Source organism: Denticeps clupeoides, chromosome 17, assembly GCF_900700375.1.
Source record: "Denticeps clupeoides chromosome 17, fDenClu1.1, whole genome shotgun sequence".
NCBI classification, from domain to species: domain Eukaryota; kingdom Metazoa; phylum Chordata; class Actinopteri; order Clupeiformes; family Denticipitidae; genus Denticeps; species Denticeps clupeoides.
Window position 1 is genome coordinate 2492869 of NC_041723.1, and position 23157 is coordinate 2516025.

At 47.9% G+C, this 23157-nt stretch overlaps 2 protein-coding genes across 2 annotated transcripts in view; one reads left to right on the plus strand and one right to left on the minus strand.

Moving 5' to 3' along the window:
• zfpm1 (zinc finger protein, FOG family member 1) overlaps window positions 1–16045 on the plus strand; it is a 53691-nt gene extending 37646 nt beyond the window's left edge. Inside the window, 7 exon segments of the mRNA XM_028958033.1 lie at window positions 269–402; window positions 8809–8911; window positions 9213–9431; window positions 10826–11056; window positions 11605–11847; window positions 11942–13447; window positions 13450–16045. Coding sequence (XP_028813866.1) covers window positions 269–402; window positions 8809–8911; window positions 9213–9431; window positions 10826–11056; window positions 11605–11847; window positions 11942–13447; window positions 13450–14360 — 3347 coding nt within the window. The 3' untranslated portion in view covers window positions 14361–16045.
• LOC114766810 (protein brambleberry-like) overlaps window positions 1–23157 on the minus strand; it is a 480412-nt gene that overhangs the window by 300616 nt on the left and 156639 nt on the right. The gene's annotated exons all lie outside the window — the stretch shown is intronic.

The window sequence follows — 23157 nt, forward strand, 5'->3', positions numbered from 1 at the left end:
CCCCCGAAACCAAAGCCTTGACTTCATCCCAATTCCGCTCTTATCGGCAGCAAAGGAAGAGCAAAAGTTCCCTCCATGCTGGGAAGTTCTTAAGTTCTGAAATGCAGTTGGGGTGGAGACCTCCATATCCAGAATCCATAATATCACACTATTATCCACCCATGTGACCTCATGTTGACATCATGTGACTAATGTCCCCTGTTAGTGCTGGTGAACGCGCTGACATTTAGTTTGAAATTTTCTGTTCGTGTGTGCTTGTCCTCCGCAGATGAATTGGAGCTCAGCAGTTCTGTTGAAGGTGCAAAGGTTCATGCCGTCCAGGACCTCGCTGCCGACACACTGTGGGGGCCGTACGATGGCAGCATCCAGTCAGAAGAAGCCGAGGATTCACAAGCAAATGAGGTGAGGCCTGCAAGATGCAGCTGTCCTCGTGCGAACCTGTTCACACTCCCAGCCTTTAATACATCTGGAACAGACACCATCTCCTGACCAGCTCCTGATGGTGTACCATCCTACTGGGTTTAGGTGCAGCATATCATGCAGCCAACACACCTGATGCCACCAAACCAGACTGTCAGGGTCATCTGTCATGGCGGCTCGAAGCTAAAAATCTGGAAATAGTTCTTAAGACAAAATCATTGAACCAGTTTCACTTTAAAACCCATGAGCGCCTCTGAGGAACCTCACTGTTTCCTTCAGAATAAACCTCACGCTGCCCGTCTACATCTCCACCACGGGGGTCATCTGCTCCTGTTCCGGCTTCTTCCGGCCCTTCCCTCCCTGCCTCTCTCTCTCTCGCTGCAGACGAGCTCTCGCTTTTAACTCGCTGTGGCGCCATCCTCCTGGACAACCAACCCCAGTGATTGATTCTGGTTGATAGTCTCCTGTTTCTGAGATTTCATATATTATCAGGATTTTGAAGTCCACACCCACTCACGCCGCCTGCGCCCTTCCTCCCCGCTCCTCTCCACCGTCTTGCCTCGTCCTTCCTGGTCAGAGGGGAAGTCTTCCGTTTCCTTCGACTACGTCAGGCCTTCTTATGCCATTTTGTCCTCCCTCCTGACTCGCTTGTCTTCCTCTTTCTACGGCTGGACTCTCAGTATCTGTTGGCGATAGCGTGTCAGAAACTCGCATTCCTCCCCCCCAGAGTTCCTGGCTGCGGGGTCACGAGGGGCCACGCCCAGCTTTGTGGCGGCTCGTGTGATGAGATCCAAATCTCATTTGCACAGCCCCGGCGCTGCCGGATCCTTCCAGAAAACGGATCCTGCCAGCAAAGCAATTCGGCCAATTGGCTGTGGAAATCGGAGGGCACCGGGAACTCGGCCCTCGGGTTCGCCTCAGAAGACACAGGAATCGGCAGGCCCCGATTTTACTTTCAGAGTAGCAGAGGCGACGCACCCGATACCTGTGCCGTGCCAAGCTCGCTCCCTAAATCTGGCAAAGACATTGGCCGCCATTTCACCCACAGTTCATTTAACACAGCGGCGTAATAACTACTGCCTACTGCAACAGGAACAGTTTTTTTGTCGTGTTTTATTTCCGCTAAGGTCCCTTTTTTATTATTTAAATATTTTGAAACAAATTTTCACGCTCAGATTTTGACCCCCTGGCTTTTGGCTTGTGGTCTGCACATCGTAGAGGCGTGTGCTGGTAAGAATCTCACGATACGCCATGCATCACGATGCTTTCCACCGGTGTCCTAGTATCGATACAATATTACCACCAAGTAAAATATCGTACCAACGTATCATGCTGTATCAACATTTTCTTACGCCCCTCGCATAATTTTATCCGACTTAATAGGTGACTATGACTACCGTAAATCTCAAAACCAAAAAACTCTAGCAGTCAAATGAAATCGATGCTTGCCTATGCTCTCGACTTTTTAAGTTGGTCATGCCGACAAAACGTGACTCGATTAAAATGCCGTAGCTAGTATTAGTTATCATTCCAGTAATGCTTTCGTTGTTACATGGACTTTTTCGAGACTCATTTTGCCGGAACGACACAGAACCTGTACGAATGTAGACGAAACTATAGATCTCCACCCATAGACCATACTTTCATCCAGAGTCCTGACATTTTATTGGGTGATAATGGATCCCAATTTGCACTTCCACACATTCAATTTTGGCTCTGCACTCACCTGTCCCAACTGGGAGACGATGCCAACTGTACCCCGCCCCCCTCCCCGGTTCCGCCAGCCAGAATCGGTGCCCTTTTTCCCCGCTGTGCAAATGCACCTCTTATTTGGTGGAAGCAGATAAGATATCGGTTTTATATGGGACCTGCCCAGCAAGGCTGCGAGCGGGAGCGCACAAACACGCCAGTTGAAGTGTTGCAGCGTTTAAGCTTTTGTGGGTCATGCACGTTTTCACGCCGCGGTTCCTTGTGCATTATGCATCACGCGATGCACGAAATGCAACTTCAGCTGAGCGCTGCTTTCAAAGTAAAAGTATCGCGATTGCATGCGATTTGCATCGACTGATTTGGCTATATGCATTTAAATCCAGCAACCGTCTGACGTTTACTGACCCGGCATGGCGTTGACATTCGGCCGGGCCTGGCGCTCGCTGCCGCCTGAGATCAGTTGATCTCCAAGCTGATCGGGCTGCAATTGATCTGTGTTCGAACCAATCTGTTCCCCACGTGCACGCCCTCCCTCTCGCCGCGTAAGAACAGAGCTGCGAGGCTCGATCCTGGAAGTAGCGCGAGTGTGGAGTTCAAAGCGTTATCGCGCGCAGAGCGTCTTTTCATCATGTTTTAGAAACAAGCGTTTGCGCTAATCCCCCAATAATCTCTCCAGGAGAACTGGTCTGATAAGGAACGCCACCCACAGCTCGTGGGCCCTCACTCTGGGACCCTCCTCCCACCACCCCCCTCCACTTCGCGCACCCAGGAAGGACGCGTGAAGGTGAGAGCCCTGGCCCCGCCCCCATCCACACCACCCTTTCATGTGGGAACGAGTTAATAAAGCCGTTGTGATCACGTTATTACCGACGTGTACTTTGTCAGTATATGACGAAGTCGTCCATCTGAACAGTGGAGGTTTGGGACGTTCTGGACATTCTCCGGACGAGCAGTCGGATGCAGCGCAGCTTGCAGGGGAAAGAGAACGAGATCCAGGTTCTGCAGGGCCGGCGGAGGGGGGAGAGAACCGGGGGAAAATCCTCCCTGTATCTCCGAGCCTCATCTCTGTCGGTTCAGGAGCCGCTTTCCAAGAGCGCCTCATTTTCAAATCTCTTATCTCCCGTCGGGAGCGCCGCACTTTTCCCGTTTTACATGTCATTTGCATGCTGCTCATCAAGCCCGGACTCTCGTTCTGGGGGGGGGGGGAGCGAAGTCGGGGACGCGGAGTCTTCTCTTTCTGTCACTCGTCTTGTCTTTCACTTGGGCGCTCGGCACTCTGGAAAGTGGATTGGAGTGCGGAGAGCCGTGTGTGTGTGTGTCTGTTACCGAAAAAGAGAGAAAGGAAGAAAGAACATGTGTGTGCGTGAGCGAGAGGGCGGATGAGAGAAGGTTTCTGATTTTTATCTCCTTTCCTTTTCTTCTCCAGAGTTTTGGAGGATTCACACAGTGACCCCTTTGTTTGGGACAGTGTGCACCCCCGTTTGGGAAAGGAACCATTTCCTGCAGGAGGGAGATAGAGGGGAAGGGGGGGGGGGGGGGTAGACGGAGGCCTTGGACAGCAGAGGTGAACGTGTGGATGGAAAGGAAAGGGGACGAATAAAGGGACAAAGATGGAGACAAAGTGTGAGATGAGGCATGAAGCGAGGGATTAATGAAGAGAGGGATAGATGAAGCACTGGATTGCGCTGGAGATGCGGTGGCGGTGGGGAGGGGGCGGGTAAGAGCATGGGGGCGGGGCAATTTAGTTTTACTGAAATTTCAGGCCCGGGATGGTTTTACAGCAGATTAGATCTGCCAGGTACAGAGCCACTAATTCAGCAGGAATTCCTGCTCCGCACCTACGGAACGTTCCCACAGAATTCCAAAATGTTCCGTTCCCAGGGCTTATTCAATTTTTTCAAATTATGGAAATGACCTTTTCGATCGTGGGAATTTTCCAGAATATTCAGATATTGCAGTATTACAACAACATTTATCAGCTTGTCGGTTGTGGCATCTCAGAATTCCCGAAATTTCCAGTTTCTGAACAAAATCATTCACTACAGGAGTAAAAGCCTTTTTCTATACGTCGTGAGAATGTTCCAAACTGGTAGGTTGTGCGGCCATAAATATTCCATCTAAAGGAATGTTTCCTGAAAATGGGGGAAAAAACAAGTGAGCGTGGAATAATGTTTCAATGTCCGGTCTTGTTTTATTTCATTATTCCATCTGTAGCATTTCTGTAAATTTGTCCATTTGCTATTTGCTAGAATACGTCCTAAACCTGTAAGTGCCATGTTGGTCCCCCTCGCCTCGGGCCTGGCCGCGCGGCCGCTACATCTTGCCGTATGTAAATGTGGGATTGACCCGCGCGGGTTAATGCGGATACGTTCCCCTCTTCGTTTCTTGGCAGAAGGGGGTGTGTTTTTGTGTGTGCGCTCCTTTCCCGTCTCCGCCGCCGGTGAGACAGAATGAACGACGGCAGAAATGAAATCAGCCGAGCATCATTTGCATTCAACTTTTATCGGCGCGAGGACGGCGTTTTTTGGAACTGATAAGACGGAGGGCGTCACGAGGGCTGAAGGCGGGGGCCTGAGGTTTCTCTGTGTGTGTCTGTGTGGTTGAGAATGAGGGCACCTCTACTTGTGTGTGTGTGTGTGTGTGTGTGTGAGAGCATTCGTGTGTGCAGAAGTATGAGCATGTATGAATGTGTGTGTGTGTGTGTGTGTGTGGTTGGGGGGGTTTTGGGCTGCTGGTTAATATCAGACCAAATAATTAGATTGGCTATCGAGGCGGCGGCAGCAGCGTGCGGATCAGGCAGATTAGCGGCCGCCCGGCCGATTCATATTCATGAGGGACGCGGGGGCCAGTCGGGCGGCTTAGACAGCGGCTCAGAGCGCGGCGCCGGAACGCTCGCCCAGGACCGCCGCCTCTCGCACACCGTCGCCGTATCCATTACACTCCTGCCAGACAAACACCACGTACGCTGCAGCCTTAATTCGCTTTAATTGACACTCTGTAATAAATCATTTCAAACGGCATAATCCGTCGTGGTGGGTCTGCTCTGTTGGGTACGTGGATCCTTTGAGCGGTAAGTGAAAGGGTAGTTGACCCTCATTGACCCCCGTGGCCCCGACTGTCACCTCCAAGGCATAGTCAGAGCGGCTGAGAGAATCATCGGTGTCCCTCTCCCCTCCCTCCAAGACATCTACAGCACACGCCTCACCAAGAAAGCCCTCGGCATAGCAGCTGATCCCACCCACCCAATGCAAACCTCCTTCAGCCTGCTGCCATCAGGGAGGAGACTGGGGAGTGTCCAGGCCAGGACCAGCAGACTGAAGGACAGCTTCGCCCATCAGGCTGTCAGGAAGCTCAACTCCCTCCCGGCTCTGCCCCCACTCCCCTCACTCCCCTCTTCAGCTCCACAAACTTTCTGAACCCTAACACACACAAACTGACCATGCACCAGTCACTCTGTGCAGCTCTGGTCTGCCAACTACCTCACTTGTCACTTCGTCACTTTAAACTTACCTCTGTTGCACTACATGGTTTTTGCACTCTCCACCATGTGCCCTTATTTGTATATGGTGTTTTTAAAATTGTATATTGTGTTTTTTAAAATTGTATTTATACCTTTGTATTCAATGTTACTGTTTTGTATTTAATGTTACTTTTATGGGTCAGAGAGTAACGTAATTTCAATTCTCTGCATGTCCTGTACATGTGGCAGAATTGACAATAAAGCTGACTTTGACTTTGACTTCCATTATGTTGGATCCGTTTACAGCCAAGCTTTTGGAGGATGGAGGGTGTGTAAAGTGGGTCTGGATTCTCAGTGCTCAGTGGCAGCTCGGGATTGGAACCGGCAACCTTCCTTACCTCCTACGCCACCACGGCCCCAGACCTCACTGCTGGGGCTTCTCCCCGAGCTTCCTCCCTTCCTCCTCCCCCTGCTTCTCTCTGGATCTTGGCTTCCTGTTCTCTCTTTTTCCTTCTGTCGCTTCCTCCTCCACTATAATTTTTTTTTTTTATTGTTACATTGGTACCATTGTGACATTCTTCTGTATGTCCAGGAAACATCAGGTACCAGATTCACCAGGTCCATGCGACCTCTGACGTCCACCCCGAGCTGGATTCCGCCCCTGTGCTTTTAAGCTTCTGTAACTGAGCTCAGGCAGGTGAACGTCGGGGTTCCACCGTGGCTGCGGACCCCGTGCGGACCCCGTGCCGATGGTTCTGATGGGGGGGACAGGAACTGAATTAGAGGATCAGCAAGATGAGCAGATGTTAAACGGGTTAAACGGCACACCTGACTGCACGGTTATCAGACACGCACGGCGATGGCCGCGGAGACAACGTGAAACTTTACTCTCCGCGTCGGAGCTCAGTCCTTCGCGGGGGCCGCAATCTAGCCGAAATCTGGCACGCCGGTTATCTGCGCGGGAAGTCTCTCGCTCGGCCCGCGCCGCCGGTCCCTTTACATCCGACCCGCCGCCTGCCTGCCTCTCCTCGCGTAAACTCTGATCTCAGATCAGCGCTGCAGTGAGGGTGAACTGCAGCGTGCCTCTCACAGGACCACACATGACATGAAGATGATGGAGGAAGGTTGAGAGGCATCATTCTCAGGATTTATTCGATCTGGGAGATGTATTGCTAAAATATTATACTGTTATTATGAACATTCATCAATTTGTTTTCAATTTATTGATTGAAAACATTGTTTAATTAACTGTAGTAATACACTACATTTTCATTAAAGGTGTCAGTGGAAGCTGTCTTCATAATTTAATAAAAAAATTATAATTTAAACTAGTGCCGTTCAGCATTTGCTGTATGAAAGGAGAGAATTTTCAGAACTTTTCATGACATATCTCACTATAAACTGCATATAAATGAATGAAATGCCCCTTTTGATGCCCACTCTGATTGTTTTTAGATGCATAAGAAAATGAAATCATAAACATGATTACGCGTGGTGTTCAGATGGAAGGACGAGTCCCCGTAAAGCGGTGTGCGGGGTCGGTAATTTGTCCCCATGTTTATATGATCCCTGGTCCGGCGCGTCAGGTTAGCCGTGCACCTGATACCTTTTGGCAAGGTCGTGCTCGGCTGCACGGAGGTGAAGGCCAAGGAGGGACTTGAAAAGCCTAAATGCCTTTGACCCGGGGTGCAGCGAGGAATGTGGGCGATCCAGAGTCGGACCTGGAGGAATTGCTCAGGTACCGGTCCCAAAACGAGATTTAGGTTTCTGCACCGTTCTCCTAGATTTAGAAAAATATGCTGAAAGTTTGAAACAATATGGCTTTCGGTGTGTGTGTGTGCGTGTGTGTTCTTTCTCCCTGTCCAGACACCGTCTGACCAGTCTGCCCTTTTCCTTTGTGGCTTCTAAAGTGCAGTTTGTGGTAAATTAGCCTGAAACAAATTAGCAGAATCACGCAGCACTTATGGGTCGGCTGGCCCGGGCATCGGGTTTCAAATTAAAACAAAAGGAGGCCTATCTTCCCATCAGCACCGGTTCCCCATGAAACCCAATACAGACCATCTTCAGGCAAGAACAGACAGAATTAGAAGTAAACCTTCAGCCGTCCTCCGGCAAGGCCCGGCTCTTATCCACTTCCTGCTCCCCTGTCAGGTCCTGTTCCCCTAAAAGTCCCTTCGGTGCTTTTTGGGGTTTATGGGGACACGAGTGTCTCCTTGGGCCAGGGGTTTTAAGGACACCCAGAGCTATCTGTATCTGGATTTACCTGCCTCTACCTCAGTTTTTTGGGGGGGATTATAATTTTTTTTGTCATATTTATGAAAGCCTACTCCTACTTGAACAGGTACTGCAGATTGGTTGGCTCTTATTCATCATTAATTGATGAATTATGATGAGCTGTTTTGATTAGTATACATGTATAGAATGTCACACTCCTTCGTTCTCTCTGTTCTGATAGTTTCTCTGGTTCTCTTCCGTAACGGTTCATCCTCTCTGGCCTCCTCTCTGATGCTCTACTGCCCCCTGCTGTTCCGCTGAATCAACACTCTTCCACTTATTAACAGACTTCACTATGATTCAGCTGTGATCAAATAATAAGAATAAATGTCTCTTGGTATTTTACTGCTCATATGCAGCCGCATCCCTGTGACTGTGGACATGTTTGCGAACGGCAGCTGGGGCCTGGCCGACGCGCTGTCCGAATGACGGACGGGCGGAATGGTGGAATGTTCTGGAAGATCCCCTGAAACAATGAGCAGATTGGGAGCGGGAGCCCAGGTGTGCGTCTGGGGCCTGGCCTCCCATGGGGCAGGTTTCTATACGCGTCTCATGGATCGTGCACATGCACACACATAAATCCATGAAAATGAGAAAAGGTCTGCGGGGGATCGTCTTTCTTCTCACTGTTTGTCAGGCCCTGTCCCAGTCAGGACAAGGTCTTCGGCTGGACTTTGTGTTCTGGTGGTTCACTGGCCGATGTGAAGAAAATGGCCAGTTTAATTTTTATCTGGGACTGTAAGGTATTCAACACATAACATGGACTTGACAGCAATTTAGACTTGCAGCTCATGTCAAGTGAAAGGCTGGTGCATTAATTCATAACAGTGATTAGAAGAACAGTCCGAATCCAGTATTTGGCCACACGGTGGTATAACTGAAAATGAATTCTTATTCAGATTCTTTTTCTGTGTGTGTGTGTGTGTGTGTGTGTGCGTGTTTAGGGTCCTGCCGTGACTTTGCTATGTGCGGATGACGAATGCTGGCTCGGTAAAGTCACTGTGACCTGCAGCCCCACCGAGGCCAACTGCACCATCTACAGCCAAGGTTCGACCTGCGTATTGATCAATCATGTGTTTCAGCGGATCGGATATAAACCCGTGTAAATCAGCTTCTTCAAACGAATGATTCTGCATTCTGCTGATGTTTATTTTCACACACTTTTTTTCACATTATTTAAGGAAGAATTTATTAATTTGCTGAATAAAATGTAAATACTCATTTAACATTGAACCTTAAGAAACCAGGAGTGAAGTGAACAAATATCATATTCATGGTGATAATAACTATAACCACATCCTTTTGTTATTGAAAGAGTGGTAAAAGTGAAATGTGTGTGTGTGTGTAGGTGAGGAACTCTTCTGTAAAGTGACTCGCGCTGTTCCCAGTGGGGAGGTCTTACTGGCCACACTGGCCTGGCCCACCACACAGCAAACATCTGGCACTCAGACCCAGCACGCTCCAGTGAAGGAGGAGCGCGCGTATCCGGCCGCCCTGCACTCCGAGATCCAACTCCTCCCACAGCAGGCTGGCATGGCAGCCATCTTGGCCACCGCGGTCGTCAACAGTGAGTGAATGTGCAGGCGACCCAATGCTGATATAATGTGAACATCCTCACTAGAGTCTGTAATGTACAAAACTGGCCAGGTAACAGAAGTTCAGCAATGTAAAATTATGTTAGCTGTATTTTTAGGCAATGTGAATATTGCAACACGTTACATGCTCAGGTTGAGCAGCAAGTAATAAACCTGTTTAAATAAATCAGCGACACATATCCAGTAAAAGAGGCATTCGACAGTGAAAGTGGTGGCCTGGCAGGTAAGGAAGCGGACCCATAACTGGAAGGTCAAGGTGCCACTGAGGTTGTCTTGAGCATGGTACAGTCCCCACACACCGCTCACTAAGGTGGATGGGTTAAATTCAGTGGACACACTTGGTTGTGTGAAGTGTGTGCTGTGTATCACTTTTTTTTGTACTTAACACGGTTTACGGGACTTTTGCTCAGCTCCTGCACTTCACCCGTTTGACCATAAGGTGGCAGCAGAGTCAGTCAGGAGGAAGCAGCAGTGAGCTTCGCTCGGGCCGCTCTATCATCTAGTTGGTGTCGGTGCCAGATCGGGCACGACATGGCAGTGCTGAGTGTTATGATTAATCACCGCTGTTCAGCCTTGAAGGCGAACACGGGCGTCCATATTCCCAGTTCCTGCCGCATTAGCCGAGTCATGAGCGGCAGCCTAATTACGGAACAGCGGAGTCGTTATCAACTGCAGCCCTCCGTTCAAGACGCGCCCTGACACCAGATCACTGTGATAACTCGTGCATACATACATACACACACACACACACACTCCAGCAAATCAACCTGTTGCCTTGGTGATGATGGCTCAGCTCTGAATGCTTGATACACTATCACATAAACATGTGTGTTGTTGCTTTTAATTTACTTTGCTAATTCTAAAAGGTTTTAATCAATGGCTTTCTATTCATGTAGGAGAAAAGAGTGAAGACAGTGGACACAACTAAGTGCTCCAGCAGGGTTCCTGTAAAACTAAGAGATAGAAAAGTGAAGGAGGGGGAACAGTGTGACTAATGCACTGGAGTATTACATCATTAAGCATGTATATCATTTGTACCATAGGGCTATGGTACCAAAAAGTGACACAACCTAACGTGTCCTCTGCATTTAACCATCACCCTTGGTGAGCAGTGGGCAGCCAGGACAGGCGCCCGGGGAGCAGTGTGTGGGGACGGTGCTTTGCTCAGTGGCACCTTGGCAGATCAGGATTTGAACCGGCAACCTTCTGATTACGGGGCCGCTTCCTTAACCGCTAGGCCACCACTGCCCCTAAAATATATTTTCTAATATATCAGCAAACTGTATTTGAAGTGTTTATTACCGGCGCGGATTTATCCTCAGTAGCAGGATTTTTCACTTGCTGCCTCTCTGCTTGTCTGGTGCAGAGGACATATTCCCCTGTAAGGACTGTGGCATCTGGTACCGGAGCGAGCGGAACCTGCAGGCCCACCTCATGTACTACTGTGCCAGCCGCCAGAAGCAGCCCGCAGCCGCCTCCCCACCGCAGGACAAGCCCAAAGATGCCTACCCCAACGAGCGCATCTGCCCCTTCCCACAGTGCAACAAGAGCTGCCCCAGCACCAGCTCTCTGGAGATCCACATGCGTACGCACAGCGGTGAGGCGCTCGCACACACTTCATGCCGCCTGCTCACCACACCCGCCATCAAGTGAAGCCCCCTCGCAGCGTCTGTTTACTTACACGCAGACTTACTCATTCAGCGCAATTCACACTGAAACCAAGCTGTTCATTACAAACCAGTTGCATTTTGGGATTGCCAAAGAATGAAATCCCAGTTTTACACAAATTATCACGTTTGAAGCCCGCACAATAGGCGCCTTCAACAAATTAACTCCCTGTAGCCAAAAATGCATTGATGGTCTTCAGCATAATCAGTTCCTTCCTTTGTATTGTTCTTATTGTTTTTTTTCTGCTGTATAATTTTCACTCTGTCTGTGTGAATGTGTATTTGTGTCTTGTAATGTCTGATCTGACTGATGGAAATGATCAGATAAGCACACACATGGTGACTAAGATTATGAGAGATCTTCAGAGCTCATCCTGTTTGTGACTGAATCGCTGAAAAAAATTTTTTCTGGTGTCACTTGTCTTAATTAGAACTTACTTTATTAATGTGTGTGTGTGTGTGTGTGTGCTTTTCCCAGGCGAACGCCCGTTTGTCTGTCTGATCTGTATGTCGGCGTTCACCACTAAGGCTAACTGTGAGCGCCACCTGAAGGTGCACACAGACACGCTGAACGGTGTGTGCCATGGGTGTGGCTTCATCTCCACCACCCGTGACATCCTCTACAGCCACCTTGTTACCAGCCACATGGTGTGCCAGCCGGGCAGCCACAGCGAGGTCTACTCTCCGAGTCCTGGTGTTCCCAAGCTGCCCGTAGCCACAGGTGAGCTGTCTGCCCCTCAAAGGGTTACGTTAGTCCAATATTACAATATGTGGTCGTGTTTTTACGACTTTTTGTTTCTTGCTTGTTGTGTCAGGTTTGAGCCCAGGGGACTCTGGGATAGTCCTGAAGTGCCAGGTGTGTGGCACGGCTGCCGACACGCCTGCCCTCTTACAGCAGCATGTGCGAACGCACTTGGAGGTGCGCGTCCCAGCAGAGAGAAGCCCTACACCTCGTCAAACAAGCCCATCCTCAACGCACCTTCCCCAGCCCCAGGAGAGGGAGCCGGCCGCCTGCGTCCCCAGAACCGACTCCACCAGCCCGGGGGCCAACAGCAGCTCAGCCACCCCTCTGGGACTCTTCCCCCTGGACCCACTTCCTCCTAGCCTGCAGATTAAAGAGGAGCCTCGTTCTGACTCAGAGAATGATGAGCATGAGGAGACCGGCCAGGAGAACCCAGATGGGGAGGAGGTGGGTTGCCATGGTGACGAAATGCCCCCAAAGCCCGTGTCGTCACCCAAGAGCCCCACAAGAGTGGTGAAGGCTGAACCAAACAGCCCCACGCCTGGCTCCAGCCCCGTGCATTCAGGATCAGGGGGGTCTCCTCTTTCTCAAGGGGCTATGTTCCTACCACAGTACATGTTCAGTACAGAGGCAGCCATAATGCCACAGGCATCAGAGATACTGGCCAAAATGTCTGAGATGGTGCACAGTCGGTTGAAACAGGGCCAAGGTCCAGCCCCTCAGGGCCTCTACCCAGCCGGCGCTACCGCGTCCATCCACAAGGGGGCAACGTGCTATGAGTGCGACATCACCTTCAACAACATCAACAACTTCTATGTTCACAAGAGGCTCTACTGCTCTAGCCGCCACCAGCAAAATGACACTGCTGGAGGGACGAAGGATGTTACCGCCACAAGCGCATCAGTGGGCTGTGGCCAATCTCCTCCAGCTGCTGCCGGCTCAGATGGCAGCCAATTGCTGTCCGCATCTCCTAGCGACTCAGATGGTACCACCCTGGGAGGTTCTTCTTCAGACAAGCAGGCTGAGGTGAAGAGCGAAACCCCCGGGCACAAGGACACGGGCTGCTCCTCGTCTTCGGAAGGAGAGGGGGGAGGTGGAGGCGGAAGCGGAGGTGGCGGAAGCGGAGGTGGCAGAGCCAGCGAGGGCAGCCAGAGTCCTGGCGGAGTATCAGTTGAGGAACCTGATGAGGATCCATCTCGTACATTTTGTGAGGCGTGCAATATTCGCTTCAGCCGACATGAGAACTACACGGTCCACAAACGCTTCTATTGCGCCTCACGCCACGACCCATCCAACCAGCGCACCTCCCATGCTGGTAAAGCCGCCTTTGTGCCACAACCCTTTCGCACCCGCAAGCGCAAGAAGATGTATGAGATCCACATGGCACGTAGTGAAGCCCTGGCCAATGCCAGAGCCTCCCCAACGATGCCCAACCTGTCCCTCAAACAGGAAGTGTCAACTCCATCCTCGTCTGCTGTATCAGTAATGGGCGTCTCGGTGATACCACCTCATAGCACAAGTCCAGAAGGTGAGGGTCCCATAGACCTGAGCAAGCGTCCACGTGTTAGGGAGACCCCCAGGGGAGCAGCCTGCCTGCCCTACCCCTGACTGACTATCATAAATGCACGGCCTGCAGCATCAGTTTCAACAGCATTGAGAACTACCTGGCCCACAAAACCTACTATTGTCCTGCCACCACCCTTCAGCCCCACACCCTCGAGCAGCTTTACCGACTCAAGAGACCCGCCTCCACCTCCCCCAAGAACCGAGGCCTGGACCTGCACACTGACGGACCTCCTTCAACAGTCCAGGGAGGTAAAGCACCCTTGAGTACCATTGCAGTGGCTCTCCAACCTTCCCTGCCTGGTTCAGAGGCTTTTGGCATCGGGGCGAAGCCAGCCAGTGTTCCCCCTGGTACGCCTCCTGTGGTTTGTCCCTACTGCCCACCCAGTCGTGCGTTAACCTGTGACCTGGTGGACCACTTCCGCTCGGCCCATGGCCTGGTGCTGACACAGCAGCAGGCAGACGCCCAGCCAGCTGTGGTCAGCCCCAAACCCAGCTTGAGCCCAAGAGATGGTGCTCCAGCCACCCCTCCGAAACCTGGTGCCCCACTCCGCAGAGACAGCATCAACGGCCGTGCCCGGGGAGATGGGGCCACACCCCCATCGCCCAGGATGAATGGAAGCCCAGGCAGTGTCCACATGGGAGGGAGCATCTCACCGCAATCAGCATCTCAAACAGCATCACCACCCAGCACACTCCCTCTGACTGTGTCCCCTGTGCCTGAAGCAGTAAGGGAGACTGCAATTAACCCAACACATACACCCAATGAAAGCCACACCCCTACAGCTACCCCCAAGGCTCCGCCCACCCTGCAAAATGGCAACACTCGGTACTGCCGCCACTGCAACATCAAGTTCAGCAGCCTCTCAACTTTCATCGCCCATAAAAAGTACTACTGCTCCTCCCACAGTGCCGAGCATGTCAAGTGAGCCCCGCCCCTTTGGCAGGAACTCCTCCCCATCCAGCATCTAAGCGTGATGCTGGGACTGTTGAAAATGGGACTGTTACTCGCAGGCCCGGGGGTTCAACGTTTGAACTGTTGTCATGGTAATTTTTTCTGAGTTGATGGGTCAAGTTTGAATTACACTAAAAGAGAGCACATGTGCCCACAGTTTAAGTTTCTTGGCAATTTTCTGCACCCCAGAATTTTGGTTCCTGCTTCTGAATTTTTTCAATCAACACAATGTAATCACTGTCTCTTGGCGTGATCGTAATCTTTCACGGGAATTGTGCCCCCTAGTGGACATGCTGGGAAAAAGGCCTGTATGATATTGGGAGGGATTTGTATGCTGTTTTTCTCTAACATTGTCTCAAACTAAATTCTTAAAGAAAATATGTAAAGGATCGAAGTATTTTTTTTTTGCAAATGAAGGCTACAGCTCTGCATTTTTTGCAAAACCGTTTTCATGTAAAGCCATGTGCAGCTTTATAATTTCAGTCCTCAGTGATTTCATCATGTCAAGAAGAAAATACTACCTAGTGTCTCTGAAACATGTTTCTACTTTCAATTTTATTTTATTCAAAGAGACTGTTGCAATCTTAGTGCATTAAATTCTTTTTTTTTTTTTTTTCTGGTTTTGAAGTATGGTCAACCTTGACCAGTGACCACTGTGACCTTTTGATTTTGTTAGTACATTTTTAGTGTTTCTAATTCACATAATTTAGACGTCTCTCTTGTTTCGTGTCTAGTCTGTGATGAATTTGCCCTCCGGTGCTCTGCAGATCGTTCAGAAAGACTGGGGCAGCAGCACTGAAATGGAGAAGATATGTAGTCCAAATCTGTATCCCGGAAATCAGGACCGTGAACTCGCTTCCCAACCGCAGATGGGAAACATTTTCAGTTTTGAGGCCCCTGCTGTCCGGTTATACAGTAAATTCCCAGTTTAGAGCGGATTGGTCACCAGTCAAACAGAGCAGCATCATACAATCTTCCGCTGTGACCGGGCAGCCAAGTCAAGGCCTTAACTCCTCCAATGCAGCCCATTACGTTTGCCCACCTAGTGGACTTTCCGTGCGTTACTTGTGGTGTTCCCTTCGCTGTGTTACAAAAGGCCCCGTCCTTTCAGCGCGAAACTGGAAACAGGAGTGTTGTGCATTTGAAGGGTGCTGTCCTCGTCATATTGCCTGAACAAAGTGTTTACAGTGGCATCGTGTCCTTGTCACATTCTGACCTAGAGGCCCTCTGGCCGTTCTAATGGAAGAAACCAGTGCGATTGGGGAAAAAAACCAACAAAACCATTTCACCTCTGCCAACCCGTTCCCCCTTTTTATTGCACTGTGTTGTACAAATTTTGCTGAATGTTTTAGTTTTAGATGCTTTTTTTTTGTATTTGTATTTATGGTTTTACAGCACTTTTCTTTGTTCCAGCTCATCCCTTGAAGGACTTCAGCTGAAAAAAATTTAAAACATTTTAAAACACAAACTAGAATTTAAAATATTTTGTGAATAATTACAAGTGTTGATGGAAAAAATGATATTGAATGTCAGACTTTTTTTTGGTTCTCTATCCTTTTTTAACTTTGCAAAAAAAAGAAGAAAGAAATCACTACACACCTGTCTCAACTATGCATGGGAAATAAAGAGTCCTTTAAATAAAGGACATTTTAAAGTGCAGCTTGTGTGCCTTGTTCTCCTAATTCATGGCGTGACCTCAGGTACCCACTTCCAGTCCCACTCCACTCATCAATGTTCAGTTTCTGCTGACCAGGTGGGATGATGAGGCTGTGACTCCAGTCGAAATTGTTCATAATGAAAAAACTTCAATGACTTATTATATTGCACCAACATGGTGTAAGAGTAAATTTATTTCTACGCTCCCATAGGGAAACGGATAATAACAGCAGCACGGCACGTGGTGCAGAATACACTCGTTATTGTCATTTTGATACACAGCAGCACAGCACACGGGGCACACAGTGAAATGTTTCCTCTGTATTTAACAGTCACCCTTGGTGAGCAGCCATGACAGGCGCCCGGGGAGCAGTGTGTGGGGACAGCGCTTTGCTCACTGGCACCTTGGCGGATCGGGATTTGAACCAGCAACCTTCTGATTACGGGGCCACTTCCGGGGCAAGTAAATCCATTTGGAAGGTGAAGTCATTTGCCCCGAGTCGCGATAAACATGATCCTTGCAAGTTCATTTCTGTCGAGTCTGAGCTTCCCTGCCCAGCCGCGTGCTCTCCGCAATTATGGGAATAATAATAATGAAAAACGCACCTAGGGTGCAGATAAGGGCAGTGTGTGTGTGTGTGTGTGTGTGTGCGTGCGTGTTTTGTTTTAAAAAAATATATATATATTTCCAGCATTTTTTTCCTTTTTTTTTTTAAACAGCAGAACCTTAATGGAGTTCTGACTATCAAGCCCTATTCAAATTCAAGTGTTTCAGTGTGGTACGGGTTTGTCCACCTACTAGAGGAACAGTCAGCCTGGGGGGGTGGGCGTCTAGGTCTCAAGTAATAACCCTGTCCAACTTCAGACTCACACATGTCACCACTACCACAGCATAGTCACGGGGGAAAGTAAGAGTCGATGTGGGCCTGGGTCAAAGGTAGGAGAGTCAATGAATAGTGTTGCATCCACATGGTGAGGCGCTTTCATAAGTCCATTGTCATGCAAGTCATCCAAGGGCCCACTCGGGTCAGGAGTGTCACATTCGGCCATGTGGCCTTTATGTCCTTCAGTGTGACTACACGATACGCTCCTGCATCTTCACCATCATCGACCCTGTTAATTCTGTAAATTACCTCAGTCACTGCTGAATGCGAAATGGCCCACTGTACACAGGTGCCAATTTAGCAGAGAAGTTTGTTTCTTGCGTCAGTGGCTCTGTTCCAGGGAAGCCCTGGTGTGATCATGGGCATCCTGGAACGAGGCTCTGTGACAATCCGGGTAAGGAACTTCGGTTTCCACAGCATCTTCCCAGAAGGGGTGAGTGATCAAGTCAAGATTGGTGTCTATATCTGAGGAAGATATTGGTCCCATGAGTTGTGTTTGTCTTCAATGTGAGGTTCACACATTCAGTAGCAGTTGTCTGCAGGTGGTAAGCTGTAGTGAGTCTGTGCTCTGTCCCCAGCATGGACAGCACCTGTTCAAAGAGTCTGCTCACGAATGGAGTGCCCCTGTTGGAAATGTGATGTTCCGGAGCCCCACGTCGAGCAAAGATCCTCACTACACAGTGTAGTCGGCACAGTTGATTCAGCCAAATCTCAGACATCAGAGTTGGAGGTAGCTGCTCGCATCGAGTTTAAATCCTTGATGCTGCCTACAGGGCTGTAAATGGAGGTGCACCCTCTTATACCAACACACTACTAGCCAGCTACACTCCTGCACGCCATCTCTGATCTGCAAACGAAACGAGACTGAAAATCCCCTCTTCATGGGGTCTCCGATCCCAATCTACTCTGTTCTCCTTCGTTGTCCCTGGCTGGCAAAAAAAAATAAATTGTCTAACACTTAACAATTCCCGAGCATGTTCTATTCCTGACAAGTTGGGCCTTATCAGGGCTCTTAGTTTTGTAACTCAAAAACTAAGTAAAGTTAAGTGTAGTGATTGTCACATGTGATACACAGCAGCACAGCACACGGTGCACACAGTGAAGTTTGTCCTCTGCATTTAACCCATCACCCTTAGTGAGCAGTGGGCAGCCATGACAGGCGCCCAGGGAGCAGTGTGTGGGGACGGTGCTTTGCTCAGTGGCACCTCAGTGGCACCTTGGCAGATCGGGATTCGAACTGGCAACCTTCTGATTACAGGGGCGCTTCCTTAACCGCTAGGCCACCACTGTCCCAATATAAACAGAGAGGGAGACGATGGACACCGAGGGATAGAACAAAAATGAACAAAGTTGATTTTTGGGTTACCGAAAATGCACAAACAATCCAGCATGCCGCCGTGTTGAATGAAGAGTCCCAGCTGGCTTTGCTGTGCGCGTGCTGAGCAGCATGTGGCTGCAGTCTAACTTGTCTTAGGTCGTGAACACCCTCGGCTCGCTAAGCGGGAACAAGGGTTCAAACACGATCCTGTATATTTACATTTACAGCATTTACCAGACGCCCTTATCCAGAGCGACTTACAATCAGTAGTTACAGGGACAGTCCCCCCCTGGAGCAACTTAGGGTTAAGTGTCTTGCTCAGGGACACAATGGTAGTAAGTGGGGTTTGAACCTGGGTCTTCTGGTTCATAGAAGAGTGTGTTACCCACTAGGCTACTACCACCCCTTATAGTTGAAAGTTCAAACATATTAAGCACCAACCAGGCTGTTGGGAGCGACGCCAGGCCGCACACATTTACGCTCATCTATTTAAAAAGAAGGAAGGATTTTCTAAAGAATAGAAAATGGAATTAGAAAGAACATTTATAGAATATTTACAAAACAAGAATTCTTTCAAGCTACTGGAGGAGTTACGTGGATGTTTACATTGGTCACCATAGGATGCCGCGGATAAAGCAAAGTTACACAAACATGATGATTACTTTATATATTTGGTGGACCAACATCCTGTTCTGCTTGATGATGTCAACATAGTGCTATATTACTTCATGTAGAGAGGTATAGTGGACACCCACATTATGTAGGCATTCAAATAAAGGACAGAAAAGTTGGAGCCCCAGACTTTATTTAAACTTATGTGGAAAGATAAATGCAAAACTGTTCCACGTGAAATCTATGCACTTAATCTCATGTTGTCCTTGAGACCTAACTGGTGGGTGTCCTTCCTTGGAACTGAAGCGTGGCCCCTGCCTGTCGTGCTGTACAAAGGTTGCGACCCGATCTGGCCTTTGAAAATAATCCTGGGAGAGATGTGGTATTATTATATTTAAAATTTTAATAACCCATATTTTATTAATGTATTGTAGATGGAAGATTATGCCATCTTGGACGTCTCGCTAATATTCACTCACCAGTCTCACTTATCATATATGAAGAAGCTGGAAAAGCATCAGGACACATGGATTACGATACTGGGAGAGGACCGGTTCCTGTACCTCACTGGGAAGAGTCCTGGGCCACCGAAGCTCCTCACCATGCAGAAACTCCTTTAGTGTCCTCACTACAGGGAATTTATCAAACTGTTTAATAATGAAAGCGCATTCTTTTACAAAGATATGCAAGAACTCATCCTTTTCCAGAAGTTTATTCCATTTAATGTTCATTATCCTGAATGACACAGAAAACTTGTCAGGTGTTGAGGTGAGAAAAATTTAAACTAAGATGAATTTGATAGCAGCAAACAGTCTCTGTAAGTGTCCTGGAGTCACCTCATCATGTATATGTGCCAAATTCCAAATGACATTAAAACGTCTCACTTTCAGCATTTAATACTGAGTCACAATTTAATTTTTAACGTGTTTACTTGAACGCTCCACCTTGTTGTGTTTTGTTCGTACATAACAATAAAAATAAAGATTTTGACATAACTGTAAAGTACTGACTTTACTGTGCCATATTCCTCAATATTAAACTATCAAGACGACTAGGTTTTCAAAAACTTGAAATCTTTAACACAAGATTTCCACCCACCTGGCCCAAAAGTAGCTGCAGAACCCTGTGTTAACGGGAGGAAGCTTAGAAAGACATTCTGGAGACGTTGTAAAGCAGAGTCTGTTTTAACGTCACCAAATCATTAGAGGTTCCACTTTTGGGCGGTCCTCTGAAACATGAAATGATTCTCTCAGAAAAGTCTTCATCTGCCCTACAATCTCAACACTACCTACATATCAAAATTGGTCTGGCCTGGATCTAGCCCCCATGGCCCCGATACCGCAAAGAATGACGGCCCTTTGCTGGCCCAGATCTGGGTTGCCAGAGGTATGTAATTCAGGTCTGAAGAGTAAATACCCTCACCAGGATTTTACCAACATTGTATGCAGAAGTGTTTCATTAAGAGGTTTCCAGCATGTACTTCAGGGTTAGAAAATAATTTGAAATTTGACATAAATTTGTTGTTAGAACCTTGTTCGAAGTACAGAACATGCATGTATATCTACTGACCTTGTAATGATTTGATCAAGTGAAGTGTCAGAGGAAGAAAACTTCACTGAAAATGATGAAGACTTCATTCCAACTCATGAGGAGAAATCAAGTAATGAAGAAGATGCCTGCTGAAATTGAGAATATTTTTCCACTCCAATGATGGAGGTTCTTTGATCTACCATTACTCCAGGTGACTGACAGAGTCTGTTGTGTGAAGAGAGGGAAAGGAGCCCCCAAGGTTCCAACAAGGTACGCTGATAGCATAAAGACAACATTCGAGTTAATTGTGCCAGAGGATTTGAAAAAATTCTGCTTGAAGATAGATCAAATAGATCTTCTGGTATACCTGGGTCTTTTGATTCTTGCAGGTGTCTAACGGTCCAGTATAGAGGCTACATGCAGCCTTTGGCATAAAGAGTATGGGAGGCCAATTTTTCATGCCACCTCCCACTCCACATTTCACATCATCCCAAGAATCATACTTGAGAACTGTGAAGAAACTGTGAGAACCACAGCTTTCCCAACTTTTAGCATGCTCTTTTTAATACAGTCAGTGTCTATCCAAAATAACAAATCATTTCTGCTTACTATGTAAATGAAGTTTATTGTTCACAAAGTTCTGCATAAGCATATGTGGTATGTGACACCCGGGGCCATGGGGCTGTCACAGCATGTGCTTATGCACCTGAATAGGGAGTATCGATCCATTGCACCGGGCACCAATTGGGCTTAATGGATCGGGACTCCATAAAACCTGCATGCAGCAGTCAGTCCAAGGCTGCGCCATTGATGTGGACTCTGTTTTTGTTGGATTCCTAAATCACAGTCAGAAACAACAAAATCTAAAAAAATAAATACAAACTAGAAGCCAAAATTCCAGGGGAAATTTTGATGGGTCTGTCCGGGCATTGGTCACAGCTGCGGGCATGGAATTTGTAAAATGGGAATTCTTTAATGTGGTACTGCCTTCGGCCTGACCACTCCGTTGTTTCTTTACGTTTGACGGTCTTCGCGTGGCGGTCTTTAACGTAAGACATGTTCTTTTTTGCCATTCTCAGCACAATAATAAATGGTCTGTCTTTCTGACAGACCCAATAACCAAAATACATAAGCATACACAATGTAATTAAAGATTATTAAACATGATAAATATTAGATTCCCTCATATTCATAATATTTCCATTTTGTGGCAGGTTCTAAAATGCAGACAGACTTTTGGATCAAAAAAATAGTAAATAACAAAAAATTAAATAAAGAATAAGAGAGTTCTCTTATTCTTTATTTAATTTTAAGCTGATAATTAGCACATAATAAAAATCTGCATTAAAGAACGTCGTCTCTGCTCAGGCGAAGTTTAAACGTCCGTTCCGGACAGATTTCACACTTTTTGAATGGTCGCCTTTAAAAAGTACCTGTCACACCCGACGTACAGAGAGGGAGACGATGGACCCCGAGGGATAGAACAAAAATGAACAAAGTTTATTTTTGTCACAAACAATCCACCACGCCGCCGTGTTGAACAAAGAGTCCCAGCACAAACATACTTACACACATTAAGCACCAACCAGGCTGTTGGGAGGGACGCCAGACACAGGGGACACTGCAGGTAATGCGAGCTTAAATGGTGGTAACGCTTAAACATACCAGGCCGCACCTGACGCTCGGTACACGGTGAGGATCCCTATCTGTGGCGCAGGATCCTAGGGAGGGAATGTGATTAGGGGCCGACAACCCGGAAGTGATGGAAAGGCAACGGCAATCGCACAGTACGAGATGAGGACTTAGCGGGGAGTCGTGACCCCACACGACACCACACACACAGACATAAACCCTAATACTCAGAGGAAGGGGGGCGTGTCGTGGGTGGTGGAGCCGACGTGGACGTCACCGTACACATTTACAGTCTCACACTCATCTATTTAAAAAGAAAAAGAAGGATTTTCTAAAGAATCGATAATGGAATTAGAAAGAACATTTATAGAACATTTACAAAACAAGAAGTCTTTCAAGCTACTGGAGGAGTTACGTGGACGTTTACGTTGGCCACCATTTGTTGCCTCTCGTACAGCAAAGTAACACCAACACGATGATTACTTCATGTATTTGGTGGACCAACATCCTGAACTGCTTGATCATTTTAACATAGCGTTGCATTACTTTATGTAGAGAGGTACAGTGGACACCTACATTTTGTGGACATTTAAATAAAGGACAGAAGAGTTGGAGCCCCAGACTTTATATCAACTTTTGCAGGGTGATAAAGGCAAAACTGTTCCAATTGAACTCAATTTACTTATTTAGATGTTCATGAGATATGACATTTGGTGTTTCAGCAGGGGAAATGACGTGTGGCCCCTGCCTGTCGTGCTGTATAATGGTTGCGACCCGATCTGGCCTTTGAAATTAATCCTGGGAAAAATATGGATTAATTATCATGGTTATAATAATACATTTTACCCATATAGTATTAGTTTATGGGAGATGGGAGATTATGCGATCTTGGACGTCTCGCTAATGTTCACTCACCAGTCTCACTTATCATATATGAAGAAGCTGGAAAAGCATCAGGACACCTGGACTACGATACTGGGAAAGGACCGGTTCCTGTACCTCACTGGGAAGAGTCCTGGGCCACCGAAGCTCCTCACCATGCAGAAACTCCTTTAGTGTCCTCACTACAGGGAATTTATCAAACTGTTTAATAACGAAACAATAGTCTTTTACAGAAATCTTGAAGAACTCATCCTTTT